This window comes from Schistocerca gregaria, chromosome 1, assembly GCF_023897955.1.
Source record: "Schistocerca gregaria isolate iqSchGreg1 chromosome 1, iqSchGreg1.2, whole genome shotgun sequence".
Lineage (NCBI taxonomy): Eukaryota > Metazoa > Arthropoda > Insecta > Orthoptera > Acrididae > Schistocerca > Schistocerca gregaria.
In genome coordinates this window covers 150,206,295-150,230,800 of record NC_064920.1, presented here as the reverse complement: position 1 = coordinate 150,230,800, position 24,506 = coordinate 150,206,295, and the positions used below count along the sequence as shown (strand labels likewise).

The window sequence follows — 24,506 nt, the reverse complement described above, 5'->3', positions numbered from 1 at the left end:
GCAGCCATCCAGTAAGGAGCGCGATTTTTCACTTCGTGTTGTTTTTTTTGGTGCACGAGGTCCATCGGAACGTCGGCAAGCTTTCGACAGAGGAGAAGTAATTTGTCAGTTTGCCAAATGGGAGCAGAACTCTGTGAGGCAGCCGTAGATGGTCGGAATGTCATATCCGTGCAAGGCCCGTCTGTTGCATCAAATAGCGCGATCGTTGACCCAGCGCGACGTTGACAGATTTCGACAACGATTCAAGTTGGTCACACGTTGAGCTACGGAGCGATGGCGCGCGTGTATCTGGGATGATGGATTGTGCGTTCGCGGCGGGCGGCCACTTGCGATCGGTATCGGCGCGCAGGGACGGCGGCGGCTACCGAGCCGCTGGCTGGGCCGTCCTCGCCGGCGCGGCCGATACGCCACACACGGGCCCCTTGTTCGCTCACGCGCGTCGCGAAATCGCTAACTGACATTTCGGTAGGCGTTTCAATTACCGTGCGCACGGGCCGAACGGGTCAACTTCTGACAGCCGAGCGTTACACTCGCATTATCGTACTCACAATCATAGCGCCTAGAGTTTTTTCTATAAGGAAAGAAACATGTAGTGCTGGAAGAGAGCGCAACCTGTCGAAGCTTTGACTTATGTTAATTCGACGCGCTCTGATAGGTTTGCCTAAGCGTCACTGAGTTCCCGATACGACACCTGATACGTAACAGCGTTAGGCAGTCAAATTCGAGATTTATTTTTAACATCTACATATCTGAATCTGAATCCATCCGTAACATAGCAGACACAGCGAGCAAAGATAACAGTAACATAAATTACACAACAATCTGGATTTTCATCCAGGTCATACAAGAATTACCTGCGATACGTACGTACAAGCTCGATGTTGTGTACATAGTTCCGAGTAGTCAGCGAAAACACAACTTTCCCACTAGAGCGCGCCCCGCTAAGTACAACAGCGCAGGCGCAGCGCTCGTCCGTCTCCGCACTACGAAATGGCGATGTCTTAGAGACGGACCAAATTCTGCTTCCGCCGATCCGCGTATTAATATGTAACGCAGCCAATGAGATTGCTGCTAACGTAGAACGTTTTCTCCTAGCGGATCACACTCGCGCAGTGATACCTGAACGCTCGAGGTATTATAACGACAGACCTCCGATTAGTCAGTCTGCATTACTCTGCACCAGTCTATACAAGTCTGCATCAGTCTGCAATAGTCTGTAGTCAAGCTTCAGTCTGCGCCTAATAAGATTACCATATTACATAGCCATGAAAATAAATGAATAGACACTTTGTCAAGCATCAGAGATATGTGAGAATAAGATTAACGTACCAAGACCAAAGGAACTTCAGATTGTCAATTGTAAATAGCATCCAGAACCAAGTTAAATTATTTTTATGCTTGTTATTATTTTAATAAATGTGTGTGACAATTAATCAAGTTCTGTTTAAAGTTGGTCACCGTCAATCTGCTACTCTAAGCGTGAAAGTGGCATTTATATCGCCTGACCTAACGGCAGAAGATAAACATGCTACGATAAGACCACGAGACATATTGCTGACGCTCGCCTACTTCGCTAGAGCGACAAGTCAAATAATCTGATGGTGTGTGTACCGAAGGTCTTATAGTATGCACACCACACTCATACTAGGACGAAGTTTCACACATAAATATTCTCGACGAATTCGTCAAAATTTCCAAGTTTTCGACAATATCCACCATTGCTTAGGTTAGGAAAGCAATTTACTGTCCGGTGATCGAATTCCACCACCAACAATTACTCCTCGCCGGCTGCTGTGACCGAGCGGTTCGAGGCGCTTCAGTCCGGAAACGCGCTGCTGCTACGGTCGCAGGCTAGAATTCTGCCTCGGGCATGGATGTGTGTGCTGTCCTTAGGTTTAAGTAGTTCTAACTCTAGGGGACTGAACACCTTAGATGTTAAGTCCCATAGTGATCAGAGCCATTTGAACCATTTTAATTACTCATCCTCATGCTTCCTACCACTATGGTATAACATCACACTTACACTAAAACTCTCACTTTGACCACAACCACTTATTTTATTTCCTTCATCCTTGTGTATTTCATCATTACAACGAAACTTTTGAATTCCTACTCTAATTTAATGGGATTAACGTGGACGCTATACTTCGTATCAACAAGATTTTATCCCTTTGAAAATGACGTAAACCCGCAGCGCTTAAGGATGAAAATAAACAAATAAATAAATAAATACTTGTAGTCAAGACGAGAGTCTTATTATAAGTGTATAATATGACTGCCATGTTTCATAAAGCTTTTATGCCAAATAATTTATATCCTGTAGTACGAAACAGATTCTGGGGTCAGGAATTTTCTCTGCCTCGTGATGACTGGGTGTTGTGTGCTGTCCTTAGGTTAGTTAGATTTAAGTAGTTCTAAGTTCTGTGGGACTGATGACCATAAATGTTAAGTCTCATAGCGCTCAGAGCCATTTGAACCAGATTCCTTTGCAGTCTTTCCCTCCCTCTGCCACAAGCTTCCTCTACCAGGTGATAAAATTCCTTCCACTCTTCAAATTTCTTATCATGGCAAATCCTGCACATACCGTGAACTCTTTGATCAATGTGCAATCGCATTCCCAATTATTTCCAATCCAACGACTGCAATCCGGCTCAGTCTTTAGTGAGACGAACGTTTGCCCAAGTAGATGGATCGAATCTAAGCTGCCAAACTCTTGTGTTGTTGAGACATGCAGAAGTTCTTATTACTTAAATTGTGGATCTGTTCAGAATAAGAGCGATCAGTGAAGTCTTATGAAGACACTGAAGACCTTTTAATTAATATCTGGTACTTTTCAATCGAATAGTTAATTTTGAAAATGCTATATTTTCTAGAAATCAAAGTATTAGAGACAGAGTTAATTTTCTGATCCAGAAGGCAGTGTGTCCTAGAATTTGTAAGTCTACCAACCGATTCACTAATTGTACATTCGCAAAATACACTTATTTTCAACCGGATGATAAAGCTTTGATTTCATGTCGCATGTCGTTGGATATTAAAAGCCAGCCCTAGCCCTTGTACTGTAACAGGGCTTTTACTCAAATGCCCTGGTGCAAGACTGATATACTATCTGATCAAAGGTATCCGCACACCTGGCTGAAAATGTCTTACAAGTTGGCGGCGCCCTCCATCAGTAATGCTGGAGTTCAGTATGGCGTTGTCCCACCCTTAGCCTTGATGACAGCTTCCACTCTCGCAAGCATACGTTCAGTCAGGTGCTGTAAGGTTTTCTGGGGAATGGCAACCCATTCTTCACAGAGTGCTGCACTGAGAAGAGGTATCGATGTCGGCTGGTGAGGCCTGTCACGAAGTCGGGGTTCCAAAACACCCCAAAGGTGTTCTATAGGATTCAGGTCAATCTCTGTGCTGGCGAATCCATTACAGGGATGTTATTGTGGTGTAACCACTCCGCCACAGGCTGTGAAATATGAACAGGTGCTCGACCGTGTTGAAAGATGCAATCGCCATCCCCGAATTGCTCTTCAACAGTGACAAGCAAGAAGGTGCTTAAAACATCAATGTAGGCCTGTGCTGCGATAGTGCCACGCGAAACAAGAAGGGGTGCAAAGTCCCTCCATGAAAAACACGACAACACCATAATACCACCGCCTCCGAATTTTACTGTTAGCACTACACACGCTGGCAGATGACCCACACCCTGCAGTCGGATCGCCACATTGTGTAACGTGATTCGTCACTCCACACAACCTTTTTCCACTCTTCAATCGTACAATGTTTACGCTCCTTACTCCAAGCGAGCCGCGCGGGATTAGCCGAGCGGTATCGGTCTAAGGGGCTGCAGTCATGAACTATGCGGGTGATCCCGGCGGAGGTTCGAGTCCTGTGTGTAACTTTCTGGCAGATTAAAACTGTGTGCCCGACCGAGACTCGAACTCGGGACCTTTGCCTTTTGCGGGCAAGTGCTCTACCATCTGAGCTACGGAAGCACAACTCACGCCCGGTCCTCACAGCTTTACTTCTGCCAGTATCTCGTCTCCTACCTTCCAAACTTTACAGAAGCTCTCCTGCGTACCTTCCAGAACTAGCACTCCTCAAAGAAAGGATACTGCGGAGATATGGCTTAGCCACAGCCTGGGGGATGTTTCCAGAATGAGATTTTCACTCTGCAGCGGAGTGTGCACTGACATGAAACATCCTGGCAGATTAAAACTGTGTGCCCGACCGAGACTCGAACTCGAGACCTTTGCCTTTCGTGGGCAAGTGCTCTACCATCTGAGCTACCGAAGCACGACTCACGCTCGGTCCTCACAGATTTACTTCTGCCAGTATCTCGTCTCCTCCCTTACAAACTTTAAAGAAGCTCTCCTGCGAGCGGGAACAGTGGATCTAAGGATATTTAGGAGTGTGGAAATCTCACGTACGGACGTATGACATAAGTTACACCCAATCACCTGACCATGTTTAAAGTGCGCGAGTTCCGCGAAGCGCCCCATTCTGCTCTCTCACGATGTCTGCCTGGCAGTAGGTGGCAGCACAATGCACCTAATATGAGAAACGTATGTTTTTGGGTGTGTCCGGATACTTTTGATCGCATAGTGTATTCGTAGCAGCTAAAGATGATCGTGATAGCGCCTAATTGTTAAATAGCGTATAAAAAAGAATCAGTTACTGTACGGCCCGGTCTGTGTTTGTACACAGGGTACCTCTTCATTACAACAAGGGCAGCCGCGAGTGGGTCATGCGGTGGCCGGCGTTCACTTGTTCTACGAGGCAATATGTACGCTTTGGCATTCTTAGTTGGCGCTGTCATGGACGTCTCGGAGTAAGAGAACACCGACAGTGTCAGCGGGGACCCGAAACAAAATTAATCACTTTTATGTTAAAGAGAGCTTTGACTTACGGTCTAAGAGTCAGACTACTGTGTCGGCCGAACGAGACTCAACCAGGGCAAAAGCGCCACAGGGGCATAGATGCGAGCTGTTGCCAGTGCCATAGAGACCCGCCACTTGCGTGTGTTTCACCAGCACAAATGGCGGCGCTGAGGATGAAGATATCGACTTCGCCTCGGCCAGTTGCCGGCCGAGTGCAATCCGCCAATGACTGGACAACGGAGAAGCATACTCGGAACATAGAAGAGCAGCTCTTGCCCACTTGATTACACATCAACGTCCAGGGTTGACTTAGAAATGAACAGACCATTGTTGTGAATTGCAGTGCTATGTACTGTGAAGTTTACCTACGATTATTTGCACTTAGCCATTGAGGGCGTTTTTGTCTTATATCACATGCAGTGTTGCAGACTTCATCATTCAATTGTTCACAAAGGTAAGTAGCCCTTTTTAACACATTCGTGTGACTTTGTTACTAATTTTTGGAGTGTTGCCCAACCTTCGTTCTTCTATCGTGTTACCTGACCCTGGAGCATAGCTGTGAAATAGTGCCAGGGAGAAATTGCCTTAGCTGTGTACTGCACCAGAAGCCGTTTCACGAACCCACAGACTCGGGCTACCGTAACAACAGTGGCAACTCGGCGTCCCCAACAGTAGCGACAAGGTCTTTAGAAAACGATTTACGAAACAGACCTTTTGTATTAGTAAGTGTTAATGTTGTATGTTTGGATAAACTGCTTTGAGTTCTAATTATCGGGATCTGTCATTGTGAGACCTGAAGACTTTAAATACAGACAATGAGAGTTAGAAGTTTATTTAGTAGCTCGAAGCAGTCGTCGTGATCTAACATTTCGGCATCACATAGCAACAAGGATCGAAGGACTGAGCGAGGTGGCGCAGTGGTTAGCACACTGGACTCGCATTCAGGAGGACGACGGTTCAATCCCGTCTCCGGCCATCCTGATTCAGGTTTTCCATGATTTCCCTAAATAGCTTCAGGCAAATACTGGGATGGTTCCTTTGAAAGGGCACGGCCGATTTCCTTCCCCATCCTTCCCTCAACCGAGCTTGCGCTCCATCTCTAATGATCTCATTGTCGATGGGACGTTAAACATTAATCCCCTCCTCCTCCAAGGATTGAAGTCCAGAACAATTTTTAAAGGCGACGGTTCATCAGTAAGATTTATAACAGTGTAAGGCGTTGTGGTCTCCTGACCTTCATTGCTTACATATTCCGCCCTCACAATCATGTTCCGCACAGCAAGACGCTTCATTTGAACCCAAACTCGATAAGATAAAGTCAATGTTGTATGAATTCATGTAAACGATATGCAAATAACAAGTAAGCACACCGTGGTTGACATACTCGAGGCTGGCGTACACACATACATTCCAGACATAGCGGTCACAGGAGCTTTTAGTTCAAGAGAGGCAGACCACCTGCTGGGAGGCTGGTCCCTTCAGAGGACGAGTCAACCTCGACCGCCCATGGAGCGGACAGGTTTTGCCTGAGTGAAAAGAAGAATGACCACGTGTTCGGCTTAAAAGCAAATTCCGCTACATTGTGTGGGAGCTCCCAGCCTACGCATTCTTTACAACATAGCACGCAGTTTCAGAGGTTTTCACAGGGAGACAGCAAATGCCAAACGCCGATGCTACAGATTTCTGGATTGGTCGCCTTAAACGAAACGTCATTCTCCCATTTTAGAAGAGCAATGCTGATTGGCGGACGATATTCCTGACACCTTGAGCTGAAGGAGTGATGGAAGAGACTGAAAGATATACCCCTTCATGTCTGGCATGGAGAGGGTCCGTTCCGTTGTCGCTCTAGGAGCGAGAACATGTAACATGAGCGTGCGCGCTTGTACGTGTACTCAAAGAGCAAGGAACAAGTCTCTCCTCAGTACTTCACTGGGAGAGCACCTCTCTCGAGAGCGAATCGGAGTGCGACTCTATATTGTGTCCTTGCAATTAAGCATTGTTTACTGTGTTGGCCGCCACACTTACTGGGTGTGAACGGACAGAGTTATAGTTAAACGCCTGCGAGCGAATTTTTGAGTGGCATCACGGTGGACTGGTTATCTGACCGCTGTACCACACCAATAGTTAGACTAGGGGCGAATAGAAATCCTTGACTTCATCAAGGCTTAGGGAGAGTTTGATTGGCGAAGGTTAATCCAGATAGAACGCGAGTTGTCTTATTTATCAGCAGCGAGTGACGCAGACAGCAGTCATCGCAGCTTATTTTATTGTGCGCTACAGCTCTTGCAAGCCACATATTTCCTCCACAACATTACACTTCACTGCATTTCACATGTGACAGCCTCGACCAACCTATAAATATTCTAACGGATAATTATTCAAGTTGAGTAGTTGCGGCTCTAAGCCATTAAATCAATAACAGCCTTAAACTTTGAATAGAAATTCCATTAGCGAATCCTATCCTTGAGAGGTAACTTCACATTCCAGAAAGAACCCGCAAATAACTTGTTCAGTTCATAACTAAAGGTACCATTGCGATTTCTCGGAATTTTAGCAAAATAAATAATTATTTTCGTTAGTTTCATGTTTTTCTTACACTAACTAGCACTACTCCAGTACCCAAGTATCCCATAAGTTACGCAAGAAATTTTGTGAATGTTTGTGTCATTTCCATACAGCAGACGACTCCAGAAGATATTTATTGCTGAAAGTTTTTCAGGCGTTTCTCTTTAGAACGTTAGGAGCGTCTGTCTGACTTCTGTAGTAGTGTGGGGGTGGAAATTGCATCTAACAGGAGCCACAGGGTAGAGGATCCATTTCAGATTAATCCGTTGCGCAGAATGACAGAATAGCACCCCGCCGCTCACAACAGGTAATCGGCAGACCCGAGGCGGTGAAAACGTGCCAAGGGCAAATAGCAGATGAAATACGCCAATAAGAGAAACCACTACTTTTTCAGCGTATCCCACTGCGGGCGTGCCCTAGTACTGACAATAGTACATATTATTATTACTTAACTTATGATTGAATTTGTGGGCTGAAAAGAGATTGTATGAAAAATGCATTTACTTACTTCATGGTTAAAATAATTCACGACAATAAATGCCGAGCTTGCCCTTTTAGTGGTGTAAAATACGTCCCGAAAAACTGACAGATAGTGAGATCGAATCCCGGTCGGACTACAGAAATTTACAGTCTGGCTTCATCTCTCAGGGATGTGAGGAGTGGTCAGAATTGATACGTGGTTCGGGACTGCACGTTAACTGTAGGGCCCACTATCCCAGCTGAATAACTGAAATAGATTAGGGATACGTTCCTTGTGGAAGTGTCGTTCGATTGACTCACTTTCACCCGGCCACTGAGCCACATGAAACTGTTATAACAATTAATAAGCATTTGTACTGTCTAGTCCACATAGCACACGTATTTTCATTGTGGGATGAACCTCGTAAACAGCTCATTTTACAAAGTCAAAGATGGTTCAAATGGCTCTGAGCACTATGGGACAAATCTGAGGTCATCAGTCCCCTAGAGTTTAGAACTACTTAAACCTAACTAACCTAAGGACATCACAGACATCCATGTCCGATGCAGGATTCGAACCTGTGGCCGTAGCGGTCACGCGGTTCCAGACTGAAGCGCCTAGAACCGAAGGCCACACCGGCCGGCGCTCGTTTTCCAAAAAGATATCCCTCGACCTTGTCCCACTCTCATGGCATAACAGCTGTTCCACGTTTTGGGTGTCTTAGTTCTGTAACAGAATGCTATACAGTTGCTCTCACGCCTATCTATACCTTAACTCCAAATCACACTTCCCATCGTTTACATCTCTGCGGTCGCAGACATTCGTTGATTTCAATTTACAGCAACAACATTTTTGATCGTTCGCCAAAAAGCTTAAAATGTCTGACAGGTAGCAAAGCAACTCTAAATCTTACCTATAATCATTTCTCCTGGACAACTTCTTCTATTCGGTAGACGAATTTCTAATTAAAAGTAGTTACATGATTAGGACTAAAAGATGTGTTCATTAATGTTGGCGCTAATCATGTAAACATATCCTGTGAACTGACTCGTTCTACATCATTTCGATAAAAGCATTGATCAAACTGTCTACGGCACATACAACCAACTATCTAACGCTTTACGCGACGTTGACCTAAAATAGATGACTTTGTTTCATTCTGCTGGAAGTGAATGATGGGCTTCAAGACAGATTTGACCATCTTTTTCCACCACTCCCATGGAAACTGATAATTCTCTGCGGTTAGTTGATTTAAAAGAGAGGGGAAGGAAGCAAACTACAAAGTCATCTGTCCCTCGTCCCGAAGGAAACAATTGCACAAGGGTGAGAATAAGGCAATGAGACAACAGAATGAAAGGAAAAACCACAACAGCGACTGAAGTAACAAACACAAATGGACACAAAGACGCAAGAAACAGATAGGTTAAAACAAGACAGCAGGTTACAATGGCTGGCTGAACATGAGGATAAAAAGGAAAAGCCAGCCACTCTGCAACACATTAAAACCTCCACTCTGAAAGCACTGGGGTGGAGGACACACAGTGACAAAGGACGTGTGCTGAAACTTAGAGCTAAAGATAAAACTCACCCTCACGACTAAAACGTAAAACTAAAGCTGCTGTTCAGGCATCGTCGCCCAACACCGAAGGTAGGGTGGTGGGAAGGTTTAAAGTCCGCCGCAGAGCGGCTAAAAGTGGGCAGTCCAGCAAGAGGTGGACGACCGTCATTCGTGAGCCTCCGTCCTCGCGACGGAGGAGGTAGCCATGCGTCAGCCACGTATGGCCAATGCGGAGCCTACAGAACCACAGAGTCCCTACGAAAGGCGCGCACCGAAGCCTTCCACACATTCGTAGTTTCCTTAATGGCACGCAGTTTGTTATGCGTACTGAGGTTATGCCACTCCATCTTCCAAAGCCTCAAAAACTTGCGGCGTAATACTGAACGTAGGTCAGTTTCAAAGAAGCCGATCTCAATGAGCGGTTTCTACGTAGCCTGTTTCGCCAGCCTGGGATTCCGACTTGAACTGGGGTCCACACAAACACTAATGAACGACCGTTCCAGGGCATAGACTGACTCCTGGATGGTCGCTACCAAAGGATGACGAGGATAGAACTGGTCGATAGCTTGTAGGCTGCTCAAGGAGTCAGTACAGAGGAGAAATGACTAGCCAGGGTATGAGAGGGTGTGATCCAGAGCACGAGATATGGCCGCCAGCTCTACAGTGAAAACACTGCAGCCGTCTGGCAAGGATTGCTCTTCTTTATGTCCTCCATGAACATAGGCAAAGCCAGCGTGACCATCAGCCAGCGAACCATCGGTGAAAACCACTTCATGGCCCCAGTACATGTCAAGAATCGAGAGGAAGTGACCGGGAGAGTCTCTGGGTTAACTGAGTGCTTAGGGCAATGTGAAAGGTCCAGGCGAAGCTGCGGCCTACGTGTACACCATGGAGGTATTCGTGAATGAACCGCAAGTATAGGTGGCAAAGGCAAGGACTCCAGTGCGGAGAGATCGCACACGAACTACAATTGTAAGTCCTGACCTGGACCGCCGATGCGGGGGATAAACCGCTGTGGGCGGGAAAAGGAGACGGTAATTCGGATGCAAAGGAAAACTACGAATATGTGCAACATAACTGTCGAGCAGTTGTGCACATCGGATCTGCAATGGCTCGTCCTAAAAGCTCCTTTCGCTAGGCGAACGCCGCAGAGGTGAACTGAGTCGAGTAAACGCAACGCTGAGGGCGCCGCCGAACTGTAAACCAGACTCCCATACTCAAGGCAGGATTGAATCAGAGCTCTGTAGAGCTACAGCAGCGCAGAGCGATCTGCACGCAAGTTGGTGTTGCTCAGGCACCGGAGGGCACTGAGATGCTGCCAGCACTTCCGCTTATGCTGACGGAGGTGAGGAAGCCAAGTCAATCGAGCGTCGAAAACCAGTCCTAAGAATCTATATGTCCCCGATACAGTGAGTGGATCGTCATTAACGTAAAGTTATTGTTCCGGATGAACGGTACGAAGGCCGGCAGAAGTGCATAACATACGAATATGAAGCCGAAAACTGAAATCGTGGGCTAGAGCCCATGACTGCGCCTTGTGAATAGCTCCCTGTAGGCGCTGCTCAGCAACACAAGTACTGGTGGAGCAATACGAAATGCAGAAGTCGATTGCATATAGAGACGGTGTGACGGACGGCCCTACAGCTGCTGCTAGACCATTAATGGCCACTAAAAATAGAGATACATTCAATATGGAGCCTCGTGGGACCCCATTCTCCTGAATATGGGGCGAACTAGGGGAGGCAACAAATTGGACACGAAAAGCACGACAGGAAACAGGAAACTTTGGATAAAAATCAGGAGCGGGGTTCGGAGACCCCGCTCACATAATGCGGCAACGATATGATGTCGTGTCATACGCTTTTAATAAATCAAGAAAGATGGCAACCAGGTGTTGGCGTCTGGGAAAGGCTGTTCGGATGGCAGACTCGAAGGACATAAGATTATCAGTAGTAGAGCAACCCTGGCGGAAGCCGTCCTGATATGGAGCCAGTAGGCCACATAACTACAGGACCCAACCCAACCGCCAACAGACCATAAATTCAAGCAGCTTACCGAGTTTAAGCACTGGAATGATGTTGTATCCCGCCATTCCGATGGAAATCGACATCGCACCAGATCTGGTTGAAGATGACGAGGAGGTGTCGCTTGTAATCAGATGAGAGATGTTTAAGCATCTGACTGTGGAACCAGGGGCAATGTGCAAGGTTACTGAGGAGCTTCCACTCAGTAAATGGGGCTGTGGCGTGTAGCGAACGAGAGGACTTTCCTTTCCATCCACCGTTTCACGGTGCGAAAGAATGGGGGGGGGGGGGGGGGGGGGGGTAGTTCTCCGGCGCGGAGGCCCGGGCAAAGTGCTCAGCAATCGCGTTTGCGTCGGTAGATAACACGCCATTGATGTTAATGCCAGGGACACCTGTTGGGGCCTGGTACCCAAAAAGACGTCTGATCTTCGTTGAGACTTGGGAAGATGACGTATGGAATCCAATCTCTCCCAACATTCCTGCATCCGTCTTTTGATAAGCTAGCGAACAAGGGCATGGAGTCGCTTAAAGGCTATGAGGTACTCGAGGAAGGGTGCCGCTTACGTCGCTATAGAGCTCGCTGACGCTCCTTAGTTGCCTCAGTGACTTCCAGCGACCACCAAGGGATTGCTTTTAGCTGGGGGCACCCTAAAGTACAAGGGGTCGCATTTTCCGTCGCAGAAATGGTCGTTGTAGTTACCTGCTCAACCACCATATCGGTGTTACCGTGTGGAGGAGATTCAGTAGTGACAGCAGATATGAAAGCGTCCCATTCTGCCTTGTTTAAAGCCCATCTGGGCAGGCGTCCGTGGGCCTGACGCCGGGGCAGTGACAGGAACATGAGGAAGTGGTCACTACCGCACAGGTCGTCATGTGCTCTCCAGTGGATAGATGGCAGAAGTAATGCGCTGCAAATTGATAAATCAATGAGCGAGTAACTACCATGAGCCACAATGAATTGTGTGGCCTCCCCAATATTTGAGAGGCAGAGGTTGAACTGAGACAGTAAAGTTTCGACATCTCTGCCTCAGGCAGTAAGCACGGTGCCACCCCACTAAGGGTTATGGGCGTTAAAATCTCCCAAAAGTAGGAAAGGTTTAGGGAGTTGATCAATCAGTGCAGTCAATACATTCAGGAGTACCACACCATCTGGGGGTGGGGGTGGGGGGTGGGGGGAGATATATGTTGCAGTCAATACATTCAGAAGTACCACACCATCTGGGGGCGGGGGGGGGGGCGGAGATATTTGTTGCAGACAATTACTTCCTGCATCATCTTTATTCTGACAGCCACTGCTTCAAGAGGGGTTTGAAGGAGCACAGTTCCACTACAGACTGAGTTTCAGACATAAACGCAAACTCCACCTGCCACTCGATTATAGGCGCTATGGTTCCTGTAGTATCTCTTATAGCTGCGGAGTGGAGGGGTGTGCATTGCTGGGAACCAGGTTTCCTGGAGGGCAATGCAGAAAGCAGGTGTAAAGCTTAAAAGTTGCCATAGCTCAGCCAGGTGGTGGACAAAATCGCCGCAATTCCACTGGAGGATGACATCGTAAGACTGGGATGGCATGGAACATTCAATGAGGCATTTTACGCCTCAGGGTCTCCTTCTGCCACCGACTTTTTGCCTGATCAGTCTATATCTATTATGTCTCAGGATGTGACGAGATCTAGGTCCTCAGCGGACGCCAGAAACTCCACCTCATCTGCAGACACAGAGCTTGTAGGTAGCGGTAGTGTGGATGCCACTGCAATTACCTTGGTTTTGGGACCTTCTTTTTGGATCTCTCTCTCTCTCTCTTCCTTGGGTTTGCCTGGCTGGGAGGACTTCACTGATTTATTCTCATGGACAGGATCAGCGTGAAGCCCTACGAACAGCTGCAGGTGTCATCTTTCCCACTAGCAGAAACCTGGGAAGGGAGTGACCCAAGGGACCCCTTCGTAGTGAGAGGAGCCGAAGAAGACTTACGCTTCTCCAGCTCAGAAGTTGGGACTGATATCCCTGATGATTGGGGGATTGTTGCTCCTGAAGTAGGTGGTGTGGGAACAACAGGGAGGGAAGTTCCCCACACCCCACCATCAAGGGGAGGTGTAGTCTTCTGGTACTGAGAGGTTCTACCGATCCCTTATTTTAGTCAACTTGTGCCATAAATGTCTTTTCTCCCCAATTCCATTCAGTACACCTAGTCGTTAATTATTCGATCTACCCACCTAGTCTTCAGAATTCTTCTACATCACGACGTTTCAAAAACATATATTCACTTCCGTACAACACTACACTTAGACAAATACCTTTCTAAGAAAAGACTTAGTAACATTTTAACTGGTATTAGATGCCAATAAATTATTTTTCAGGCATTCTGTTCTTGTTACTGGCAGTCTCTATTTGACATTCTCTCTGATTCGGTCATGTTGCTGCCCAAAAGCCAACTTATCTACTGAGCCGCGCTGACCCCGGCTTGTGCGTTGCTTTAAGACTTGGCTGTTACTCTGCGTTTGGTTTCCCACTGTTATTGCGGTTATGCTGTGGTTCCTCCTCTTAGTACGTGTGGCAGCAGCGGTGTGTATCGATATTTGCACCGTGTACCATCTTTGGTCTGGTGCTTACAGTTCCGGCTTGGTGGTGTGCAGCCAGTCGGTCGGTTGGATCAACAAGCAAGTCTCCGCGCGGCAAAGTCGGCCGGGCCCACTGGATGTCTCTACGCAGTGTCGGAGCGTGTTGGGGCTGTTCCGAGTGCTACAAGGTTCATGGCTCACCGACCCAGGACATGAAAGTTGAGCGGTGAATTAATTACCGAAGCCACGTCTGTTCACATTATCCCCTTGGTTGGTGATTCGCTGTTGGCGGTATTCCTAGGAGCAACAAGGAGTGTCCGATTGGTGAAGATTTAGCCGCCGTGTGGTGGAATTAACTATATTTTTCAGTTTGAAATTCAAGTGCACCAGCGGCATTTTCTGCCTGGTGGCCGTTAGTGTTCCGGTTACCTGCCCTGGTCGCTGACGTAAATTCAGGCAGTGTCCTTTCCTCACCTGTCGTCGCATGGTGTGTAGTTTTTGACAGCTTAATGTATTTTTGGTTGTGGGCAGCTATGTCTGTAACGTTTTGGCTTTGGAATTATCGTATACTGGTCGGTGGTTAGCAAGTCTTGTCGCTGGGTGCCTGACTGCCTTTTGGTTGTGTTGCGGGCGAAGAATCGAGTATAGTTTGGCCGACTTCTTGTCTCACCTAAGCGAACGTCAAGATTTCAAGGGCAGACCGAGCCCCCTGGAAACTTCTGAGCGCCGTTGCCTATACTGCCTTTCTTGTTGGCGTGTAAATGTGTATTTTTAATGGCCCATAGCCGATGGTTGGAATTTGTATGCTTGTAATTGTGTTTTTAAAATCAAAGGCCTTCAGCCGTTTTAAAACAAAAAAATGTTCAAATGGCTCTGAGCACTATGGGACAACATCTGTGGTCATCAGTCCCCTTGAACTTAGAACTATTCAAACCTAACTAACCTAAGGACATCACCCAAATCCATGCCCGAGGCAGGATTCGAACCTGCGACCGTAGCGGTCACGCGGTTCCAGACTGAAGCGCCCAGAACCGCACAGCCACACGGGCCGGCGCCGTTTTAAAAGTAATTATTTCTAAATTCTGCAAGTCTTACACTGCCTGAAGATAAAGCTTGGGACTTCGGCCTGTTGAAAATTTATCTTAATTGTATTGTTCCTAAAATGATGGGCCTTCAGCCATTTTAAAATTTTGGATTCTTACTTATCAAGTCTTACATCACTTGCGCTTAAACACTATTTTAAGTTTAAAGCTTCGGGCCTTCTGCCTTGGAAAACTGGTTGCAGTTTTTTTTTTTTTTTTTTTTTTTTTTTTTTACACACAGGCCTTCAGCCAGTTCGGAGTAAGGTTTCTTATTGGTCATAAAGCTTGGGCCTTCTGCCTATTGAAGAGTTATTGTAGTTATGTTGTTTTAAATTTATCGGCCTTCAGCCGCTATTGAAAAAAAACAAAATCTATCTGACTAGTCAAGTCTTACATCGTTTGGCCTTGAATACTATTTAAGCCTAGAGCCTACTGTCTCAAAAAATATTTATAGCAGTAGTATTGAATTCATGGACCTTCAGCCGTTTTAGAATTAAAGACGTTTTCTGTCAGTAGTCAAGCTTAGAAGTTGCGCTGTAATGTTTGAATAACTAAATAAAGTTATATGTTTGGAGTGTAACTGCAACCGCTTATTCCAGTCCCATTCCGCAATTCCTACTACTTGTCCTGTCCTGCGGGTTTAGCACGGCGTCTCATCTACTACCTTTAGTGTTTCATTTCCTATCATAATTCCCTCATAATCGTCTGATTTAATTCGACTGTATTCATTTAATTACCTTACGCTACTGTCATATCTGTCTTAAGTGCTATTCGGACTTCATTCGATGGCTGCTCGTAATACTGTTCTCGGACAAAGCCTACCTGCTACACTCGCCGCTCCATGGGCCGGTACGAGCGTGACCCGTCTATCGGAGCCTACATAAGGCGGAGTTCGTACCCACGCAGCTCCTCAAACATGTTGCATTGTGCGGGTCCTGCAAGCGATCGTGACAGTAGATCACGTGTGGCTCGATGAGCCAGTCCGTGAAGTGACATTCCGCCCTTTCCCAGACTGCACTGCGTTTGTGCCGTGGAGTTGCCAGGTAGGCGGAGCGAGGAAGAGGCGAGCGCCTTGTGATGTACTCACACTCACCTGCGACGGCGCTCATGAGGACGCGCAGGCTGCCCATCTCCTCCCACAGGCGGTCCTCGGAGCCCTGGCTGGTCACGTGGGCCGCGGTCGTCAGCACGGCGGCGCACATCACGCACAGCACGCGCTGCAACAACACGCACGGGCGTACCTGGTTAGCTGCATGTCACCTCCTGCTCTCGCCAACTGCAGTACACTGTCTCAGCGAATCATAGGGCAGACATGCTTACGATTTACACATAGGTTCAAATGGTTCAAATGGCTCTGAGCACTATGGGACTCAACATCTGAGATCGTCAGTCCCCTAGAACTTAGAAGTACTTAAACGTAACTAACCTAAGGACATCACACACATCCATCCCCGAGGCAGGGTTCGAGCCTGCGACCGTAGCAGTTGCGCGGTTCCGGACTGCAGCGCCTGGAACCGCGTGGCCACCACGGTCGGGTACTCATAGGTGACGCAAGTCATGGGATCGCGATGCGCACGTATACAGATGGCTGTAACATCGCGCGCACAGGATATAAAAGCAGAGCGTTGGCGAAGCTGTCATTTGTCTCAGCTGATTCATGTGAAAAGGTCAACCACAGCCTCATAGATGCAAAACTTTCATACACTACTGGCCATTAAAGTTGCTACACCACGAAGATGATGTGCTACAGACACGAAATTTAACCGACAGGAAGAAGATGCTGTGATATTCAAATGATTAGCTTTTCACAGCATTCACACAAGGTTCGTGCCGGTGGCGACACCTACAACGTGCTGACATGAGGAAAGTTTCGAACCGATTTCTCATACACAAACAGCAGTTGACCGGCGTTGCCTGGTGAAACGTTGTTGTGATGCTTCGTGTATGGAGGAGAACTGCCTACCATCGCGTTTCCGACTTTGATAAAGGTCGGATTGTACCCTACCGCGATTGCGGTTAATTGTATCGCGACATTGCTGTTCGCGCTGGTCGAGATCCATTCAATGTTAGCAGAATATGGAATCGGTGGGTTCTTGAGGGTAATACGGAACACTGTGCTGGATCCCAAAGGCCACGTATCAATAGCAGTCGCGATGACAGGCATTTAATCCGCATGGCTGTAACAGATCGTGCACCCACGTCTCGGTCCCTGAGTCAACAGATGGGGATGTTTCCAAGAAAACAACCATCTGCACGAACAATTCGATGATAATTGCGGCAGCATAGACTAGCAGCTCGGAGACCATGGCTGCGGTTACCCTTGACCCTGCATCACAGACAGGAGCGCCTGCGATGGTGTACTCGACGACGAACCTGGGTGCACGAATGGCAAAATTTCATTTTTTTCAGATGAATCCAGGTTCTGTTTACAGCATCATGATGGTCACATTCGTGTTTGGCGACATCGCGGTGAACGCACATTGGAAGAGCGTATTCGTCATCGCCACACTGGCGTATCACCCGGCGTGATGGTATGGGGTGCCATTGGTTACGGGTCTCGGACACCTCTTGTTCGCATTGACGGCACTTTGAACAGTGGACTTTACATTACAGATGTGTTACGACCCGTGGCTCTACCCTTCATTCGATCCCTGCGAAACCCTACATTTCAGCAGGATAATGCACGACCGCATGTTGCAGGTCCTGTACGGGCCTTTCTGGATAGGGAAAATGTTCGACTGCTGCCCTGCCCAGCACAGTCTCCACATCTCTCACCAACTGAAAACGTCTGGCCAATGGTGGCCGAGCAACTGGCTCGTCACAATACGCCAGTCACTACTCTTGATGAACTGTGGTATCGAGTTGAAGCTGCATGGGCAGCTGTACGTGTACACGCCATCCAAGCTCTGTTTGAATCAATGCCCAGGCGTATTAGGGCCGTTATTACGGCGAGAGGTGGTTGTTCTGGGTACTGATTTCTCAGGATCTATGCACCCAAATAGAGTGGAAATGTAATGACACGTCAGTTCTAGTATAATATATTTGTCGAATGAATACCCGTTTATCATCTGCGTTTCTTCTTGGCGTAGCAATTTTAATGGCCAGTAGTGTATATACTGATGATCTTGCACTTGCTGCCCAGGGCAATCGGTTTGAAGATGTAGAGATAATGCTTACACACGGTCTACAACAGCTTGGTACTTACTATGAAAAGAATCTACTCGCACCCAATCCAAAAAAACGCAAGTTTGTTCATTCCATCTAAAACATAAACAAGCTAACAGGAAACTTGAAGTATTCTGGAATGGAGTTGTTCCCACCCGAAGTATTTGGGCGTCATTCTCGACCGTACATTAACCTAGAAGGAACATTGTCTGAAGCTTAAGCAGGAAGTATCCTTCAGAAACTGTCTTCTTCGGAAACTGGCGGGATCGACCTGGGGTAAACATCCATAAAACATTAAGAACATCAGATCTTGCCTAATGCTGTTCTGCAGGAGAGTATGCTAGCCCAGTGTGTTACAATTCAGTACAGTAAAGGTTGATGTAGCCTTCAATGACAGCTATAGGACTGTCACAGGTTGACTAAGGCCAATCCCCATGCACAAAGTTCACTGTCTCGCTGGGACTGCTCCATGTGACATCAGAAGAGAGGTCGCCGCTAACATTGAGAGCCGTAAATCAAATACAGTGACTTCACATTCACTCTTTGGACATCAACCTGCCAAGCCAAAACTGAAGTCCAGGAAGAGTTTTTTAACAACTTCACAGCCCTTCGAAGAATCAGCTGCGGCTACCCGACTCACCAAGTGGAAAGAAAGATGCCAACACCTGTCAAACTGGAGGACACTGCAAGAAACCCTGCCGCGTGGACACATGGAGAAGTGGGTCATCTGGAAGTCCTTGAACAGACTACGGAACGTAGTCGCAAGATCGAGGTACAATCTATTCAAATGGCACTGCCAAATACCAACACAACACTGTGCGAATGCGGTGAATTGCAGACAACTCGACATCTTTTCAAATGTAACTTATGAACAACCAGCTGTAGGATGAAGGACTTAACGCCTGCAGCACCCAATGCTATCAAATTTGCCCAATTCTGGGTGAATACTATATAGTTTTCTTTGTATGTATTGTATATGTGTTCATTGTAGTGTACCTCTGTCACGAATGAAGAGAGATGTGAAAAGATGTCGACGTGATTATTTCCGGCCGGCCACTGTGGCCTAGCGACTGTAGGCGTTTTAGTCCGGAACCACGTGGCTGCAACGGTTTCAGGTTCGAATCCTGCATCGGGTATGGATGTGTGCGATGTCCTTAGGTTAGTTAGGTTTACGAAGTTCTAATTTCTAGGGTACTGATGACCCGCAGTGCTTAGAGCCATCTGAATTTGATTATTTCCGCACGACGGGTATTATAGGCTTTGAACGCGGAATGGTAGTTGGGGCTAGACGCGTATGATATTGAGTTTCGGAAATCGTTGGGAATGTAATGCTTTGTGATCCACAGTGACAAGAGAGTACCGAGAACATCAAATTTCAGGCATTACCTCTCACCTCGAACAATGCAGTGGCCGACAGCCTTCACTTAACGACCAAGGGCAGTGGTGTTTGCGTCGATTTGTCAGTGCAAACAGACAAGCAACCGCAAAAATCAATGTGTGTTGTATCTGTTAGGACAGTGTGGCGAAATCCGGCGTTAATGCACTATGGCAGCAGATGACCGTCGCAAGTGTCATTGCTAACAGCACGGCTTCGCCAGCAGCGCTTCACCTGGAGTCGTGAACACATCGACTGGGACCTAGTCGACCGGAAAGCCGTCACCTGGTCAGATCAGTCCCGATTTCACTTTGGTGAGAGCTGATGGTAGGGTTCGAGTCTGGCGTACACCCCACGGCGCCATGGACCCAAATTGTCAACAAGGCACTGTGCCAGCTGGTGGTGGCTCCATAACGGTGTGGGCTGTGTTTACGTGGAATGGACTGAGTTCTTTCATCCAACTGGACCGTTCATTCATCGGAAATGGTTATGTTTGGCTACTTCGAGACAATTTGCAGCGATTCACGGGCTTAATGTTCTCTAATAAAGACGGAATTCTTATGGACGACACGTGCCATGTCGGAGAGGCACAGTTGTTCGCGATTGGCTTGAACAACATTCTGGACAATTCCAGCGAATGGTTTGGACACCTAGGTCGCCCGACATGAATCCCACCGAACATTTATGGCACATAATCGAGGGATCAGTTCGTGCGCAAACTCTTGTACCGCCTACAGTTTTTCAATTAGGACGGCTACAGAGGAAACATGGTTCAGTATTTCTTCAAGGGGCTTCCATCGGCTTGTTGAGTCCATGCCAGGTCGAGTTGCTGCACTACGTCCGGCAAGAGGAGGACCGACGATACATTAGGAAATATCCCTCGACTTTTGTCACCTCAGCACATATCCTGATGTTCGCAGTTGACTTGATGATCTAGTGTAAGAGGGACGAGGAGACTCCGGGTAAGATGGATGCATAGGAAGAAACTGTGAGGTTCTAGTTAGAACTAGAAAGAAAGGTGGACCAACTAGTGGGATAAGGATTAGATATGAACAACTGTAGAAGATGAAAATTGTCAAATACTTAAGAAGTGTGATACTGTAAAATGGACGAAATGAGAAACAAATCAATGATCGTGAAAGGCAGGCAGAAACATTACTTCGAAGAGGTAGGAGTGCGCTTCGGAACAAAGACGAAAAAAAGCAAAGAAGTAATAAATAGAAGTTACTGCACTCCAATTCTGAGCTATGAATATGAGACTTGGGTAATGAAGAAAAGAGATGTACCCAGATACAGGCATGTGAAATGAAGTTCCCCAGAAGTAAGAGATGAGTAACAAGGAGAGATAGAGTGAGGAATGAAAGTCTGAGGGAAATAGTGAAAGAGGAACCCTCGCGGAACAGGGTAGAAACTTCAAGGCTGTGATGGTAAGGACACTTGAAGAGAAGGGAAAACAAGAAGATTTCCAAGAAGGTACAAGAAATGTAGATGCGAAGGCAACGACCAAGATGAAGGCCAACGTATAGATCGGTGAAAGGTATGTAGGACTGCGCTGAAGAAAGTAGAAGATGGCGAGCACTGGACCAGAGTAAACACAGAAAGACGGTGGGAAAAAAGGACTGGATGTTCCAAACAGACCCAGCCGGGGACTGAAAACTGTTCAAGATGATAATGACGTCAGTTGTTCCCAGACCTTCTGAGACCATCACCCGTGAGTGTAATCAGATATTGGTCACTATTCCCGATCTTGTCCCCCCCTCCCCCCCTTCCATCATTAGCGTCTAACTGAAATTCAGAAAGAAGACGAATTTTATTTCAACACTTCATTTTTAAAATGACGAAAGATGAATGTGAGCAAGTACAGAGGAGGTGGAGCTACGTCATGAGAGGTGGATCGTCCCCATTATCAGCTTAAGTAAACGCTAAACGCGGAAGGATACGAATACATTTTACGGAACAGAAGAGGAAGAGTTCGGAGATGATTGCAACAGCATGACAAAGCATTCAGTCGTAAAGCAGCATATGTGAGGCAATAAGAAGTGGACCCTAACATTCCAGAAATGGACTGGTCTGCCCGGAGATTGGCGCTGTTTTACTGACGCTCGAAACTTAGCGCGGACTTCAATGGGATATGCTTTCAATAGCTTCCACAATAATACTCTTGTCAAGAAACCTGACAATCTAAGGGAGCTTTCTGGTCGTATGTAATGCTCACCAACAGCAAAGATGTAATCGACACCTTCACTGCGCGATACCAGTGGTAATATTACCGATGACAGCGCCACTGAAGTAGAGTTGTCAACCACAGTTTCCCGAAATTTCTTCGCCAAAGAAGAGCAAGTAATATTCCAGAATTCGAATCGAGAACAACTGCCAAAATGGGTAACTTATAAGCATATATCCTCTGTGTAGCGAAGCAGCTTAAAACACATAGTAAAGGCAAGTCTTCCGGTCCAGACAGCATACCAATAAGGTTTCCTTTTAGAGTTTACTGATGCAATAGCTCCATAGTTAGCAATCATATACCACCGGTCGCTCGACAAAAGATCCATACCAAAGACTGGAAAATCGCACAGGCCACGCCAATACTCCAGAAAAGAAATAAGAATAATCCCCTCAATTGCAGGCGCCGATTTGCATTGCGATTTTGGAACATATATTGTGTTGTAAGTGTTGGTATTAAAGGAGGCCGAAATACACGCGTTTTAGCTCACGCAGGCTGGCGTGAGGTCTGGAACATGACAAGGGAATTAGAATTGAGAAATCTGGTGGAACACTTAACTTTAATCCATTAATGATTAACGTCGCTATGGACGGTACATATTTCACAATATCAATAGTATGGATAATGGCGCCTTGCTAGGTCGTAGCAAATAACGTAGTTGAAGGCTATGCTAACTATCGTCTCGACAAATGAGAGCGTAGAAGTCAGTGAACCATCGCTAGCAAAGTCGGCTGTACCACTGGGCTGAGTGCTAGGAAGTCTTTCTAGACCTGCCGTGTGGCGGCACTCGGTCTACAATCACTGATAGTGGCGACACGCGGGTCCGACGTATACTACCGGACCGCGGCCGATTTAAAGGCTACGACCTAGCAAGTGTGGTGTCTGGCGGTGACACCACAGTAAGGTTATGAATTATCTGGAAGGTAACGGTCTATTGACAACTCAGCACGAATTCAGACAATAACCTTCTTGTGAAACACAACAAGCTCTTTATTCTCGCGAAGTAATGAATGCTATCGGCAGGAGATCTCAAATTGATTACATATTTCTAGGTCTCTAGAAGGCTTTTGACACCGCTCCTCACAAAAGACTTCTAATCAAATTGCGTGGCTATGGAGTATCGCTTAAAAAATGGTTCATATGGCTCTGAGCACTATGGGACTTAACTTCTGAGGTCATCAGCCCCTAGAACTTAGAACTACTTAAACCTAACTAACCTAAGGACGTCACACACATCCATGCCCGAGGCAGGATTCGAACCTGCGACCGTAGCGGTCGCGCGGTTCCAGACTGTAGCGCCTAGAACCGCTCGTCCACAACAGCCGGCAGTATCGCTTCACTTGTGCGACTAGATCCGTGATTTCCTGTCACAAAGAGTACGGTACGTAATAGTCGAAGGAATACCATCGATTAAAACAGAAGTGACACTCGGAGTTATAAGTCTTCTGCTGTTCCTAAGCCACATAAACGATTTAGGAAATAATCTCAGCAGGCCTCTTAGGTTGTTCGGAGATGAAGCTGCCACTGACCGTCTTATAAAGTCATCAGAAGATCAAAACCAATTGAAAAATGATTTGTAGAAAATATCTGTATGGCGCGGAAAGTGGGAATAGTCTCTCAATAAGGCAAATTGTGAGGTCATCCACAGGAATACAAAAATAAATCCGTTAAATTCCGATTTTACGATGAATAACACAAATTTAAAGGTTGTCAATTGGTCTAAATACCGAGGAATTTCAGTTACGAAGAACAAACTGGAACGATCACGTATTTAGTGTTCTGAAGAAGTCAAACCAAATTGGTTGAACACTTCAAAATGCAATAAGCGTACTAAAGAGATTGCCTACACTCTGCTGGAGTATTGCTGTGCGGTGTGGAATCCTTCGCTGATAGGAATGACGGAGGACATCGAAAAATCGCAACTGAGGACCGATCGTTTTATATTATCGGGAAACATAGGAGAAAGTGCCACGGATGTGGTAATCGAACTGAGATGGCAACCATTGAAACAAAGGCATTTATAGTTGCGGCGAGATCTTTTCACGAAATTTCAATCACCATTTTTATTTTTCCTCTTAATGTGGAGATATTTCATTGGCGCCATCCTACGTAGGCAGAAATGATTACCTTAATAAAATAAAAGAAATACGAGCTCATACACAGCGATTGAGGCGTTCATTTTTCCCAGGCACTGTTACAGAGTGCAACCCTACAGAAATAGTCTGAAGTTATTCAAATAAATTTCGGGAATTTAGCCGGGTGACGTAGTCGACAGTCGCCGATATTTCGACAGGAACCCGCCCTCCCATTTTCAGGGCAAAACTGCAGGAAGTAAGCGTTGTGCAAGTGAATTTAAAACGGCGGTTTTCAGGGAACCTCCTGAAAGGTAACACACACAACGCAAACACTAGCGAGATCACAGCGTGTGCGTTATCTTTCCCGATTTTCCCCGAAAACCGAGGTTTTAAATTCGCTTGCACAGTGCTTATTTGCTGCAGTTTGCCTTGAATATGGCACGGTGTGCACCTGTCGAAATATTGCCTGTTGTCGACGAAGTCACGCAGCTATATTCCGATAAGTTATTTGAACAGCGCCGGAAAAATGTCTGAAGGTGGTTCGAAAACCGA

General features: G+C 46.7%; 1 protein-coding gene across 2 annotated transcripts in view; it reads right to left on the bottom strand.

The window, feature by feature from the left end:
* Window positions 1-24,506, bottom strand: part of LOC126335000 (uncharacterized) — a 912,695-nt gene that overhangs the window by 386,990 nt on the left and 501,199 nt on the right. For both annotated transcript variants that reach the window (XM_049997826.1, XM_049997835.1), the window contains exon 2: window positions 16,209-16,332. In XM_049997826.1, coding sequence (XP_049853783.1) covers window positions 16,209-16,332 — 124 coding nt within the window. The remainder of the gene's footprint in view (window positions 1-16,208; window positions 16,333-24,506) is intronic.